This window comes from Schistocerca gregaria, chromosome 1, assembly GCF_023897955.1.
Source record: "Schistocerca gregaria isolate iqSchGreg1 chromosome 1, iqSchGreg1.2, whole genome shotgun sequence".
Taxonomy (NCBI): domain Eukaryota; kingdom Metazoa; phylum Arthropoda; class Insecta; order Orthoptera; family Acrididae; genus Schistocerca; species Schistocerca gregaria.
This window is the reverse complement of record NC_064920.1, coordinates 141,679,741-141,694,729: the sequence shown is the minus strand read 5'-3', so window position 1 is coordinate 141,694,729 and position 14,989 is coordinate 141,679,741. Positions and strand designations below refer to the sequence as shown.

Below are 14,989 nucleotides of genomic sequence, written 5' to 3'. Positions count from 1 at the left end.
CTGATGTTAGTTTTATCAAATCAAAACATTCTGGCAACCCTACACTTGCAAACACAATGCTTCACATATATCTTACAACAGCTTCTAGAATTTGACAACAGGATTGAGGATTGTTGAAGCCTAATTTCTACATTTAGAGAATATCAATGACAAAGAGATAAATTATAATTTATACAAACCTCAGACCTGCTACAATGAACTTCATTATCAATTTCATATTCTAAGCATGAGATTTAGAAAATTAAAAAAAAATGTTTTAGTAAAATACTTTTTTTCTAAGAAGATTTGACTATGTGTGTATAATGTTACATTCAAAGTTCTCACAAACTTTTGTCATGGTATCAGAAATTAACTGACTGTGACAGATGCAAATTAACAGATACCTTCAAGGAACTTTGACACACACACACACACACACACACACACACACACACACACACACACACACACACACACACACACAATTAATACAATTTATGAGAATCAAGTATTGTAATTATCTTATTTTAAAATACATACATTTAAACTGGTGGCTTATGTAAATTCCAAGACAAAAATATGGAGGAAATGGATCTTAATACTTCTCATTAAAAAGACTTATGATTCTAACTGCAAAATGCAAAATTCTGAACTAGGAATGCAAAATGCATGAAAATTCTGAACTAGGAAAAGACAAAGAAATAAGTGTCAACTGATCTTTATGTATATCTTTCATTCCCACAGGAATTACATGTTCTGTAAGCCTTCACTGTAATCAAGCAATCAAGAACAGATTCAAATATGCCAAAATCAAAGTTTTTTTTGCAATAGTATTTTTTTCTTTGTGAGATATGAAGAGAGACTAAAAATTCAACATTTATTCTGAATCATTCTGCGATATTCACAAAAATTTATGTGAACAACTACGTTATGTCTACATTTGCTCCACAATATAGGAGCTATATGGCAAATTACGAAATCCTCCATGGAAAGAAAAAGAGGGGGAAAACATTAAGGTAAAGGCATAATCCTGAGAAAAATTTGCTCTACAATACAGGAGCTATATTGCACATTACGAAATCCTCTGTGAATTAAGGAAGAAATGGACACAGGCTTTTTTTTTAATTTTATAATTTCTTTTTTAATACTACATGAAAACACTAATGCTGTTACTTTTCACATACAAACACACTTTATTTTTCATGAACAAGTACACTGTTGTTGAATGAGGGTGATTTCATGTGACATTAAGACTGACACAATTATGTTTCTAAATAAATTTATGCCAGTTTTAGAAATAAAAAAAAGTGAAATTTTAGAGGCCTGAAAAATTACTGAAGTTACAAAATTATTTGAGAAAACATAATTAAACAAAGTCAGCACATCTGCAGATGATGGAGAACAAAAATTTTGCTTTTTATATTTGCAGCTATTTAAATAGAAGCTGCAACTATAGTAATACTTTCAACTGTCAGTTTCAAGAGGACATAATTTTTCAGAAAAACTTGGGTTTTTAAATAAACAGAAGTATGCAACTAATCTTCAAAAACAGCTGTGCATTTAGAGTCCCACTCAGGACAAAAAATTTGAAACGCTTACTCTATAATTCAGCAACTACAGCAATTCCATTGACCTTAGCTTATGAGTGAGAAATCCCAATAAATACAACTAGTAACCACAAAGTAGTATTTAACATATGAATAAGTAACTGTATCCCACACTTGACAGTTGTTTGGGCTGTTACTGGAATCTAAATGCTTTAACACTACTCGTCATTTTTGGTTGATACAATAAGTGCCTTAATGGTTTACACTAATACTGACATATTATTTATTCAGAAAATGGGAAAGCTATGTCAGAAAGCATAAGAGACAAGTTCATGAAAAGTCGCAGAAAGATTACAGAAAATACTTCACCCATGGGGGAGCGGGAGGGGGGGGGGGGGGGGGGAATTTGAAAAAGAGGGGTAAACATGAAGGTGAAAAATTTTCAACTGAACATCATTAGTAAGATAAAAAGAAAAAGGAAGTACACACTTAAGGTACACTCTATGCTAACTGAAGATGAGTTAGAGACCTGTGTTTCCCCGATATGATCATATAAATGTCTTCAGTCCTTCGGCCAAGTTGTTTCTCGAGTAAAGATGCTCCTTCCTGCCAGCCCCTCAAGAAAATCAACAGCAAAAAAAAAGTGTGTGTGGGAAATCCTGGTTAAAGGGCAGCAAAGCAGATTTTCTCAGGAGACAAGAAAATTTCATATTGTAAACTTGTAAGTGATAATTTGCTCAAAATACAAAACATTTTCATAAGGAATAAAATCTGCAGTTAACTTGTATGATGTCAAGTCTACCGTAAACCCAGCAACTGGGAAAATAGTTAGCTTGCAGAAACTTTACATGAATACGACAGTAAAAGATACTTTTTTTAAGAAAGTATATACAGATATGATATCAAGTTTTTCAACTTACAACCAGAGTACATTCTCTCATTTACACAAATCCTGAGACAAGTAATGAACAATCTTATTTCAAAGACCTGTACACACACAATCTTGAAGAAAACACTGGGTCAGAACCAAACGCCAAAAAATATTACCAAGAACACTTATTTTGTTCAAGTTTAAAACTGCAAGAAAGACGTCAACCAAATACATGTATGCTGCAGTTGCATTGAGACCTCTTGACGAAAACTGAGAAATACAGATGTGTACGAGATCTGTATGGGACTCGGCAAAGATGTTCATAGTTTGCTAGGAGGATGTATCTTACATAGAGTTTGACAAGTTTTTGTTGTTCTTTCAAATCCAGACGCCAACACATGAGGAACACCTTAGATCACCAATTTCCAAGAAATTTACACTTTCTGAAAGTGGACGAGTATTAATCTGCACAACTTCTGCATTGGAATTTTTTTTCAATTACAATAACTAGGTACCCGGGTTTTTAATACTGTACTGAAATTTATCTTATTTATAGGTAACACTTGGTTCAAGAAACATAAAAGAAGGTTGTATACATGGAAGAAACCAGGAGATACTGACAGGTTTCAGATAGATTATACAGGGTGTTACAAAAAAGAACAGCTAAACTTTCAGGAGACATTCCTCACACACACAAAGAAAGAAAATATGTTATGTGGACATGTGTTCGGAAACACTTACTTTCCATGTTAGAGCTCATTTTATTACTTCTCTTCAAATCACATTAATCATGGAATGGAAACACACAGCAACAGAATGTACCAGCGTGACTTCAAACACGTTGTTACAGGAAATGTTCAAAATGTCCTCCGTTAGCAAGGATATATGCATCCACCCTCCATAGCATGGAATCCCTGATGTGCTGATGCAGCCCTGGAGAATGGCGTATTGAATCACAGCCGTCCATAATACGAGCATGAAGAGTGTCTACATTTGGTACCGGGGTTGCGTAGACAAGAGATTTCAAATGCCCCCATAAATGAAAGTCAAGAGGGTTGAGGTCAGGAGAGCGTGGAGGCCATGGAATTGGTCCGCCTCTACCAATCCATCGGTCACCGAATCTGTTGTTGAGAAGCGTATGAACACTTCGACTGAAATGTGCAGGAGCTCCATTGTGCAAGAAGCACATGTTGTGTCTTACCTGTAAAGGCACATGTTCTGGCAGCACCGGTAGAGTATCCCGTATGAAATCATGGCGGTGAATCGAGGAAGTACAGTACGTACTGACTAAACTAAAATGAGCTCTAACATGGAAATTAAGCATTTCCAGACACATGTCCACATAACATCTTTTCTTTATTTGTGTGTGAGGAATGTTTCCTGAAAGTTTGGCCGTACCTTTTTGTAACACCCTGTATAATGGTAAAACAGAGATTTAGGTTCCAGGATTTAAATTGTATTTCCAGGGGCAGATGTGGTCACTAACCACAATTTATTGGTTGAAACTCTATCATCTATTGGTTATGAACTGGAGAATAAAACTAAAGAAACTGCAAAAGGTGGGAATTTAAGGAGATGGGACCCGGATAAACTGACTAAACCAGAGGTTGTACAGAGTTCAGGGAGAAACTAAGGGAACAATTGAGAAGAATGGGAGAAAGAAATACAGTAGAAAAAGAATGGGTAGCTTTGAGGGATGAAGTAGTGAAGGCAGCAGAGGATCAAGTAGGTAAAAAGACGAGGGATAGTAGCAATCCCTGGGTGACAGAATAAATATTGATTTAATCGACGAAAGGAGAAAATATAAAAATGCAGTAAAAGAAGCAGGCAAAAAGGAATACAAACGTCTCAAAAATGAGATCGACAGGAAGTGCAAAATGAATAAGCAGGGATGGCTAGAGGACAAATGTAAGGATGTAGCAGTTTATCTCACGAGGGGTAAGATAGATACTGCCTACAGGAAAATTAAAGAGACCTTTGGAGAAAAGAGAACCACTTGTATGAAGATCAAGAGCTCAGATGGAAACCCAGTTCTAAGCAAAGAAGGGGACACAGAAAGGTGGAAGGAGTATATAGGGGGTCTATACAGGGGAGAGGTACTTGAGGGCAATGTTATAGAAATGGAAGAGTATGTAGATGAAATGGGAGATACGATACTGCGTGAAGAGTTTGACAGAGCACTGAAAGACCTGAGTCGAAACAAAGCCACGTGAGCAGACAACATTCCATTAGAACTACTGACAGCCTTGGGAGAGCCAGTCCTGACAAAACTCTACCATCTGGTGAGCAAGATGATTGAGACAGGCTAAATACCCTCAGACTTCAAGAAGAATATAATAATTCCAATCCCAAAGAAATCAGGCATTGACAGATGTGAAAATTACCTAATTATGAGTTTAATAAGTCACGGCTGCAAAATACTAACGCGAATTCTGTACAGACGAATGGAAAAACTGGTAGAAGCCGACCTTGGGGAAGATCAGTTTGAATTCCGTAGAAATATGGGAATACATGAGGTAATACTGACCCTATGACTTATTTTATAAGCTAGAGTAAGAAAATGCAAACCTATGTTTCTAGCATTTGTAGACTAAGAGAAAGCTTTTGACAATGTTGACTGGAATACTCTCTTTCAAATTCTGAAGGTGGCAGGAGTAAAATACAAATTTACAATTTGTACAGGTTGGGAAGGGAGTGAGACAGGGTTGTAGCCTCTCCCCGATGTTATTCAATCTGTATATTGAGCAAGCAGTAAAGGAAACAAAAGAAAAATTAGGAGTAGGTGTTAAAATTCATGGAGAAAAGGTTTGCCGATGACATTGTAATTCTGTCAGAAACAGCAAAGGACTTGGAAGAGCAGTTGAACGGAATGGACAGTGTCTTGAAAGGAGGATATAAGATAAACATCAACAAAAGCAAAATGAGGATAATGGAACGTAGTTGAATTAAGTCAGGTGATGCTGAGGGAATTAGATTAGGAAATAAGATACTTAAAGTAGTAAAGGAGTTTTGCTATTTGGGGAGCTGAAATAGGGAGAATATAAAATGTAGAATATAAAAAGTAGAGAGGATATAAAATGAAGACTGGCAATGGCAAGGTAAGCGTTTCTGAAGAAGAGAAATTTGTTAACATCTAGTATAGACTGAAGTATCAGGATGCCATTTCTGAAAGTATTTGTGGACGATAACTAGTTATGACAAGAAGAGAATAGAAGCTTTCGAAATGTGGTAATACAGAAGAATGCTGAAGATTAGGTGGGTAGATCACATAACTAATGAGGAGGTACTGAATGGGATTGGGGAGAAGAGGATTTTGTGGCCCAACTTGACTAGAAGAAGAGATCGGTTGGTAGGACATGTTTGGAGGCATCAAGGGATCACCAATTTAGTATTGGAGGGCAGCATGGAGGGTAAAAATCGTAGAGAGAGACCAAGAGATGAATACACTAAGCAGATTCAGAGGGATGTAGGCTGCAGTACGTACTGGGAGATGAAGAAGCTTGCACAGGATAGAGTAGCATGGAGAGCTGCATCGAACCACTCTCAGGACTGAAGACCACAACAACAACATATAGGTAACAAAACTCGCCTACTAGGTCATTGAAGTAGGAAGTGGGGACCAAGTAAGTAAACTACTGTTTCATCTATAAATCAATATAATAAAATTACTTTAATGAAGTGAAAACAGATTCTATTACACGAGTCCCACCAGTGAAAGACTTCAACTGCAATTTTTATAAGTAAACATTAATAATGTTACATTTATTTATACTTCGCACAGAGTTGTTTTAATAGCATGAATTCAATGTTTTCAAAATAAAATACGGTCACAATTCACAGAGTTGGTAGGCATTCAATGCTATGTCCATTTCCTGTCTCACCTGTGACAAGGCTTTAAAAATGATTAACAGCTCACTTTGTAAGGTCCTCATATTCAGTTTTGAAGAGAAAGTAAAATATCTATTCATATGATCAATCAGTCAATCAATCTTGAATTTATGTCTATTTATGCTTTTAGCTGTATTGGCTTCTGAGTGTCGAAAATTGTAGTGCAACTCTCTCTCTCTCTCTCTCTCTCTCTCTCTCTCTCTCTCTCTCTCTCTCTCTCTCTCTCTCTCTCCGCAATCATTACAATTTCAATGGTATCCATAAACTGAGTCAAATTTATTAAATAGATCTGCCTGATTTCATGCTCAAGCACCTACATTACTTTCTTCCTGCTAAATTAATATTACTCTTTCTCATTCCCATCAAGATAGAGTGTTCCAAAATGACATGATGTTCTGCAACAACCATAGTGTAAAATGCTTGAAGTTATACTTACAAGCTTTCCAAAGGTTCATGGGATTAGCTTAAAGATTTCATGTTAGAGCTTCATTGTAATTAGGAATAGACATGACCCCATCAGTGTCTCAGAATTGCGAGGAGCAATTCTTATATGGCTCTCACTTAAAACACACACGAACAGTCTAATCAAAGATAGCAGCACCTGTAGCTTGCTCACAGGCAAATGTTGTAAGTTACAAATGCTCAGTATCTAGTGAAAAGTGATAGTGAGGATGATTTATGAGGAATTAAAACTGAGTGCAGCATCATCATCAAGCACATACTTACACAGGTACAACAGCCTCAATCTGGAAGTGAATGTGCCTATTTCATATCCCACATGTGTAAAATCTAATGAGATGGCACAAACATATACTACATACAATTTTGGCATCAAGTTAAATCAGTTGATACCAATGATAACATTAAAACCCAGTTAAAGTTACGATTTGGCGATCATAAAATAAATTACTATGAAACATTTGGTTAATTGTTTAGCCCGTATTAGTTTCCACTTTCTTTCACATATCTTCACTTCCAGTATAATATTACTTCTTTGCTCTGTATGAAATCACTACAAGCCATACATTACACATGACAGCTTAAGTCTTACATCCCACATGAACTATGTCCTACAAAGCTGGTAGTTTCCTAATTGCAGAGCACTCACAGCAGTGAGTTGCAAGGTCTGCGTAACTACAGAATACCTTGACAAGACCTCCTTAGCCAATTACCTACAGTATACTGTATTTTGTGCAATACTGAGAGTAACAATAACATTGTCTGTTTAGTGCTCTTTTCTCTCCCAATGATTCAACATTATGCTTAATAGTACACAGTTCAATATGAGGCTTAATAATGTGCTTATGGGTGTTCTGCCAAGCTGCAACTGTTTCCATTTTCTGCTCAATACTTTGAACATCGACCCCTCCATCCTCTTCAGAATATGACAATTTTATCAGCTGTCAAAATACTGAGCAGAAAATGGAAATAACTCAGCAGAACACCTGGTTGTATAAAACTAATCAACCACACCAAGAAAACCTGACACACCAACAAAAAGCTATTAGTTGTATTTTATGCTTCTTTGAAACACGATTCAGAACCCACTGAAAATAATAGTGTTTATAGCCCACAAAACTCAGTGGCAATGAGCTCGTGCAAAAATAGTTCATGCTATTTGTAGCAATTGTTTTGAATGTTAGGATAGTGTGAACTGCCTGATTTCATGAACTTTTTACTCATTTTCTGAATGAATACAGATGGCCACCCTTTCACTGTAAATGTTTCTGAACATCTCCCATACACAACCGTTTCATTAATTGCATACAACCAATATGTAGAGCAAAGTATATGATGAACTTCTGCTACTATGATTTTTTTTTTTAAATTATAAATCTTAGTACTACATGGATTTTGTATCCAATGAGATATTCAGCTGCAGCATTCACTTTGTTGCACTATTGAAGCTTTAAAACAGCAGTAAAGCATACTGAGCTACTGCAATACCACATTTTTGTTGCACAATATGCTGCAAATGATGGACAAAGAGCAATTCTGTAGGCCTAGATTTCCAGAAAGCATCTGACAAGTTTCAGGCTGCTAGCTGTTAATGAAGGTTTGCATGTATAGAATCAGTTATCAGATATAGGAATATCTGGAAGATTAAGTAATAGAATCCAGTACTCAATAGCTACAATGCTGGAATTACAATAGACACAACAGAAAACAGAACAAATTTCAGAAAAGCAGTTCAAAAGGCAGAATTTCAGGAGAGAAAGAAAGTGGACTCAAGAAGAAAGGGAACAACACTCTACAACGATGTAGGAAATTTGGAAACTAAGGAAATCTAATACAATGAAGAGAAGCCAAAGTTGATTCATTGTACCCAAATGGGTTATTCGGAGGAAGAAGAAGAAGAAGAAGAAGAAGAAGAAGAAGGAGGAGGAGGAGACGTATCCAGTGCTTTGTCCTGCACAATGAGTGTTCATCGGAGACAAAAGTATCTCCAAGAGGGCCACAGGGATGAGTAATAGGACACTACTACTTCTCTATACACAGAAACAGGATGTAAATGTAGGAAAGGGGGGAAAAATCCCAGATTTTTCCTGGAGTTCCAGGTTCAAAATACATTTTTTCCCATTTGGAAATAAACTTTTCCCTTGTTAAGAGACAGGACACTTTCTACTTTCCATCAGAGTTTTAAGGCTCATCATTCCTTTGAATGGTAATGGTTTTATACACCAGCATAAAACTACCTGGCAATTTTAGGAAACAAAACTCAGAAAAAAAACACTTTGGGAATGTCTTTGATGCGTGGCAACATGTACACTGCATATTTTCATATTATGAAAGTATAAATACTAATACCACATTAGTGTCGGAGGCACTGAATTTTAAATTACAATGTGCTTTTGTGGGCCAGTCGCAGCTCACATCATATAACCTCACCTGCCAATGGTAGCAGATAGTCAGCTAATAGAAACATCACTGTTAAGAAGCATGAACACACAAATACGAAAAGTTTATGGTTTAAATTAAAATGCATACAGTACAGCTACTAGGAAAGCTAAGCTTTCACTTATAATCAATATTGGTCTTTTTTTGCATGTGTTACCCTTTAAGATATTATTAAACACAAATGTGCCAGCAAAATTTTAAATAACGACGTAAATGGCTAGTCTTCTGGGTCCAACATTTTTCTAAGTGGCTAGTCTTCACAGTAATAAGTATCAAATGAGTGCCAAACACCCCACGATTAACAAATTCACCACAGATTCTTAAACAAAACATAATTCATCTTGCATAAAACTAAATTTACTTTGAAAGTAACACTTCTCAAACCACCACTCACAATATTTTCATGTGACCTGTTAGAAATGTAAACAGTGCTACGAAGTATTGCACTGTCTTTGTCCTAAAGCCTCTGAAGCATTTTGCTGTTGGCAGATGCTTGCGTATGCACTGTATTTTATTGTTGTAAATGGTGAGTTTCTTTGCAACTAATGTTTTATTTTAAGGTTTTGTTAGAGTATCAGTTTTTATCAGTAAAAATTACAAAAATTTAACTGAAAATTGAGAGAATGAAAAATTCCTGGAATTCTAAGTATTCTTGGGTTTTTCCTTTTTTATTCCAGATGAAAAAATTCCCGAATTTTCCCGGGTTTCCCTGTTGTCCTGTGGCATATACACCCTAATAAATGAGGTGAGCAGCAATCTGTGACTGACTGCTGATGGTGCAGTACTGTATGGGAAAAATGTCATCTTCAAGTGACGTTAGGAAAGGTTAAGGCACCACAGAGAGAGTTCAAATATTTGGTTCTATAATGGAAACATGGTTCAAGAAAAATCGAGTAATGCTCTTGGCACTCGTTGACCTAGAATTCCTGGCCAAGAGAAGTCTACTGATATTAAATGCTGTCCTTAACTCGAGGAGGAAGAAATTTCTGAGAATGTACATTTGGAGCACAGCATTGTATGGTAATGAATCATGGACAGTGGAAAGCCAGAACAGAAGAGAATCAAAGCATTTGAGATGTGATGCTAAAGAAGAATGTTCAAAATCAACACACACAACACATTGATGTTGGTGCCAATAGGTAAGACACTGAAAGGACCATTCCCATTGGGATTCCAATGCACGTTCATAGTGGTGTAGTGAAGAAAACAACTTGAGAAATTTAACACTAATGTATAACATTTACTTCTCAATATCCTAGCTGCTGAAAAATCACCATTGAAGCAAATTTGTCTGCAGACTGTTTTGGCACAATGAATGACAGTTTTATTCAAATACTGGCATTTACTGGGGGATTACCATGATTGAGTGGATAGCTGAATCCAAATGAAGTCGAGGAAGATACATGGGGTACAATAATTTAAATTGTGCATTTTACAGCAAATTTGTTACTTCTGTTTTATTATGACTTTTTACTGAGTCATAACCTGTCTCTTCTGACACTACATCAATAGTAACAGACTCTTAAAATGAAAATTAACTGCCAGTAAAATTGAAATGACCACAGAAATATGTAATGAATGTGTGCATTGACAATCATGTAATTGATGTGAATTGAAGTACATGGTTACGAAAACACAACAGATACCGATTCTCAATATGTTACTGATTAGGTGCTACACAGAGCTTGAAATGTTACTGAAAGTCAAACAGCTTGTAGCCAACAGACCGCTGTAAATATTTTAAAATAATCACAATTCTGTAAATACACAAGCTATTAAGGCATACACTTTTACTTGTATTATATGCTGAATAACTGCAATTTGAATAAAATATGTCAATTTTTAAGTAAAACAAAGAATAGCAGTATTGAGCAATGTTTGCTTTTATACTTTTTCTACATTGGTCATTATAAAATTTTTAACTTAAATAATGGATAAAGATCAATTGAAGATACCTTTTGAGAATGGTCAGGAATAAATATAATGTAACTTTATACTCTGAAGTGACATCTGATACTTGTGAACTACAATTGTCAATTTTTACAGTTAAAATTTTAGTATGCATAAATACATTCAAAGATTCTTCTGTTTTTTATCGACACCATCGCTGAGTATCTTTCAAATTAACATACGCACAACTCATGAATACCTATTCAGAACACAGCGCTACAGGTTTTGCTCTACTAGTCTCCACAGTCAATTTGTTGAAGGTACTAAGGCTGAGTGGAAAAGTGATATGCTTGTTTCCTAAAGAAAAGCTTCATACTAAATATGCAAGTTATTTGATTGGTTGAAGAATCAGTAAAATATAAAGCTGGACTGGGTAAAGTGATGGAGTTCCGAGTTACTAGTAATGACTTCTATGATAGACATACAAAAAGTTGGCTATATTGAAAAGGATAAAAAAGAAATTTGTACAAATTTGGAAGGTCTGGAACACTCCTATGAGTGAGCAGTAGAAGTAAGAATTTGCATTCATATTACGAATCATCAAGCAAATGATACAACCTGGTACAGTTACAGAAATACCTTTTAGATTGCTGAACAATGGAAGGGACAAACAAAAACTATAAACGGCAACCACTGTTATTTCGTGATATTATGAAGATCAAGCATTCAATTGGAAATGTGATGGAAAGAGACAGTATGTAGTCTTCCTGCAGCAGTTCCCGATTGATGGGTAAGGAATATTTAGCCACGAGTTGTGCCACACAACAGTAATCCTTACTGCAATAGGGACACTATGTCTTTCAGACTGGAATGACTGTCACAGCCAGTAAATCAGAAGCACATAATTGCAAAACTTACTGTGATGGACTTTGGTATGCCTGAAATCAATTGGCCACTTTCTCCATTATTTCGTAACAGAACTGTAAACCACACTACACATACTGAAAGAGATGGGCTTTACACTGTTCATATGTGGACACAACTTCTGTGCATTTGATACATGTTCCACGTCATTCACTGCATAAGATGTCAGTGTATCACACTAGGCGACTTGATTTACTTGCCACCTTATATTCAGCCATTCATGACATTATTTTCTTTTAATGATACCAACAAAGCATTTTTATAACTGAAATGCTAATATCGTTTGTGTTGACGAGTCTTGCTAATCAACAAGTAGGGAACACTAACTATGATAGATCCATTACGAAAGACAGCCTGGGAATCAGTTCTGCTCCATTCTTTGTAAGACAAGTCTATTCACACATTTCACACTCTGGTCAATGTAATAAAGTTTTAAGCAAATTTCAAAAATAATTGTTCTGAAACTGAACAATAAATCCCTAAGTAAAAAATTAAAGAATGCAAGCAAAAGATGTGTCATTTCTCTTTTGTTAAACTGTGTTTAATTCTGTAAAACAATATAAATTAATTTTTGATATCTAATAACTGAAAATGAATTTTGCTCTAAAGTGTGCTTAGTAAGAGGAAGAATGTAAGATTTTAGTTTTACACGCAGGGTGGCAATTCACCATTTAGTGCATTTCATGGTCCTTTTACACACCCCAAATATTGATTAATACATATCTGCCTTTACTAGATTAAACAGCAGTCTTGCAGATATCTGAAACCAACATTATTAACTAATAATAACGTGTATGGCAAACTAAGGTAACAGAAGCAAATCATATGATGACATAATGTAAGATTAAATACTTCTATGCCAATCATCATATCAATACCTGTAAACAAATTTAGTTTCATTTGTCCATTACTCTGTAATTTTCACAGAAAATTTATTATTTATTATTATTACTGTTACTCATATTACTTGCATGACAACACTCCTGACATCATTAAAAATAGATTCATTATTAATAATAAGTAAATACAACAGTTCACTGCAAAAATAAAGAAGCTGAATACTAGTACACCATCCAATTACTGCTTGATTCTTATTGTACAAAAACCATAAAAACTCTTGCTTCGTGAACATCACAACTTAAATAAGACAGGAAGGAATCATCAAAGACAAACGCTAACCTTTAATAGCAAAGAAAATGCAAGCCAAAAAATTCTGAGTTTTTAGTTTAGGAAGCAATATCATAATAGTTATTATTCCTGAAGAAGACTACTAGAAAAACAAATACTGATGGCTAAATAATAAATGTTGTTATAAATCTGGCACAAACCCATTTACACTGTGAGCAAATGGCCAACAATCCTCTCACCTGATAAGAATGATTACTGCAACTTTCAAATGAAATATGAAGCTCTGTGTAGCAAGTACAGGGGCAGCACTGCTCAAAGGTGAAATATGCTATGCAGTGCAGGCATAAAGTAAGCATGTCTCACCTGTTCACGGCGCATCACCTTCTCCTCTTTTTCCCGCTTCCGAACCTCCAGCAGATATTCATTGAATAAGCTCTCACGTTCACGCATTTTCTCAATATTCTTGAAACGCTCATCCTTCCCATGCTTTTGAGCGAAGTCACTGAATGATGATCTGCAATGATAAAATTAGGATGTGCAGCAATACGTCCACTTCAACTGTGGTTAGGGGCACACAACTCTGGATCAAGTCTTAATTTCGACACAATTTTGCAAAGTACTGAACAACACAAAAGTATAGTTATAATCATGATTTTATTTGTTTCCTACCAAGAATTCCAACCATGATTCTTTAAGGCAGCGGTGTCCAACCGGCAATCTGCACACGGTCCACATTAAGTATCAACACAACCAAAGTAATGTGCATCTATCATACAATCAGTAAAAAAGAAATTGTAACTGATACATAATCATAAAGATGGGATAAAATGTACAGCCATATTTTTACATTTGATACAATAACTTGAAAAGCAATTTCAGAAATTTTTGAAAAAATAATCAAATTTATGTATTTATGCAACACCTTTTTCAAACAATATGGATACAGGGTTACAATTATTGAACTATATGAAATAAGATCACATCTTCTGAATGGTTTGCATTAGGACATTCAAACTAAACAGCTGGCCATGAGTATGATGGGAATTAGTACGAGTTGAAGCCTATTTTCTTTTGGATGTGTTAGTCAGTAAGCAAAACTGACAAATTTGGGGGACTGAGAATCTGCATTTTGTGATCGAGAAATATCTTCACCATCAACGCGCGTGCACGCGCATTTGGGGGCCGCTTTTTTGCTCTGGGCTACCCAGAGGCCACTGGCATGGACCTCTATCGGTCGCCATATTCACCAGATCTGAACACGTGACTACTTTTTGAGGAGCTATATTAAAGACAAGGTGACTGCAGTAACCCCAAAACTATTGCTGAGCTGAAAAGAACCATTCAGGAGGTCATTGACAGCATTGATCTTCCGTCACTTCATTGGATCATGCAGAATTTCGCTATTCATCTGTGACATCACCACCAACGATTTTAGGCAAATCAAACATGTCATAACCCAAATCTGAATATCTATAGTGACATTCATATGTTGAACAAAGTGTGTGCACACTGTAGTTTGTAACTAATTTACATTTTTTCACACAGTTCAATAACTCTCACCGTGTATGTTGCCAGATTTCTAGTTTGAATGCATAGAGCTGTGGGTCAAGTGCCAGGAACGGCAGCCACCTTCCACCACCACCACCAGAAAGGGTGCCAATGCACTTCCAGCCATCACCCACCGAGATGTAGGGATGTAGCCACCCCCAAGAAGCTGGCTCAACTGCAAGAATTCCAGTCACCCCAAAGGATGCCTTGTTCACTTTTATTAGTCCATTAGGTCAACAATGTGCGAGTAGAAAGGTGTAATGACAAGAGAAGTTTGAAGCGTCACTGAAATACCGGCACATTGTGTCCCTGAGCA

General features: G+C 36.0%; 1 protein-coding gene across 1 annotated transcript in view; it reads right to left on the bottom strand.

The window, feature by feature from the left end:
* The window catches only part of LOC126334901 (transcription elongation regulator 1), a 236,362-nt gene that overhangs the window by 75,525 nt on the left and 145,848 nt on the right, over positions 1-14,989 (bottom strand). Inside the window, exon 14 of the mRNA XM_049997613.1 lies at positions 13,489-13,639. Within this exon, the coding sequence (XP_049853570.1) occupies positions 13,489-13,639 (151 nt within the window). The remainder of the gene's footprint in view (positions 1-13,488; positions 13,640-14,989) is intronic.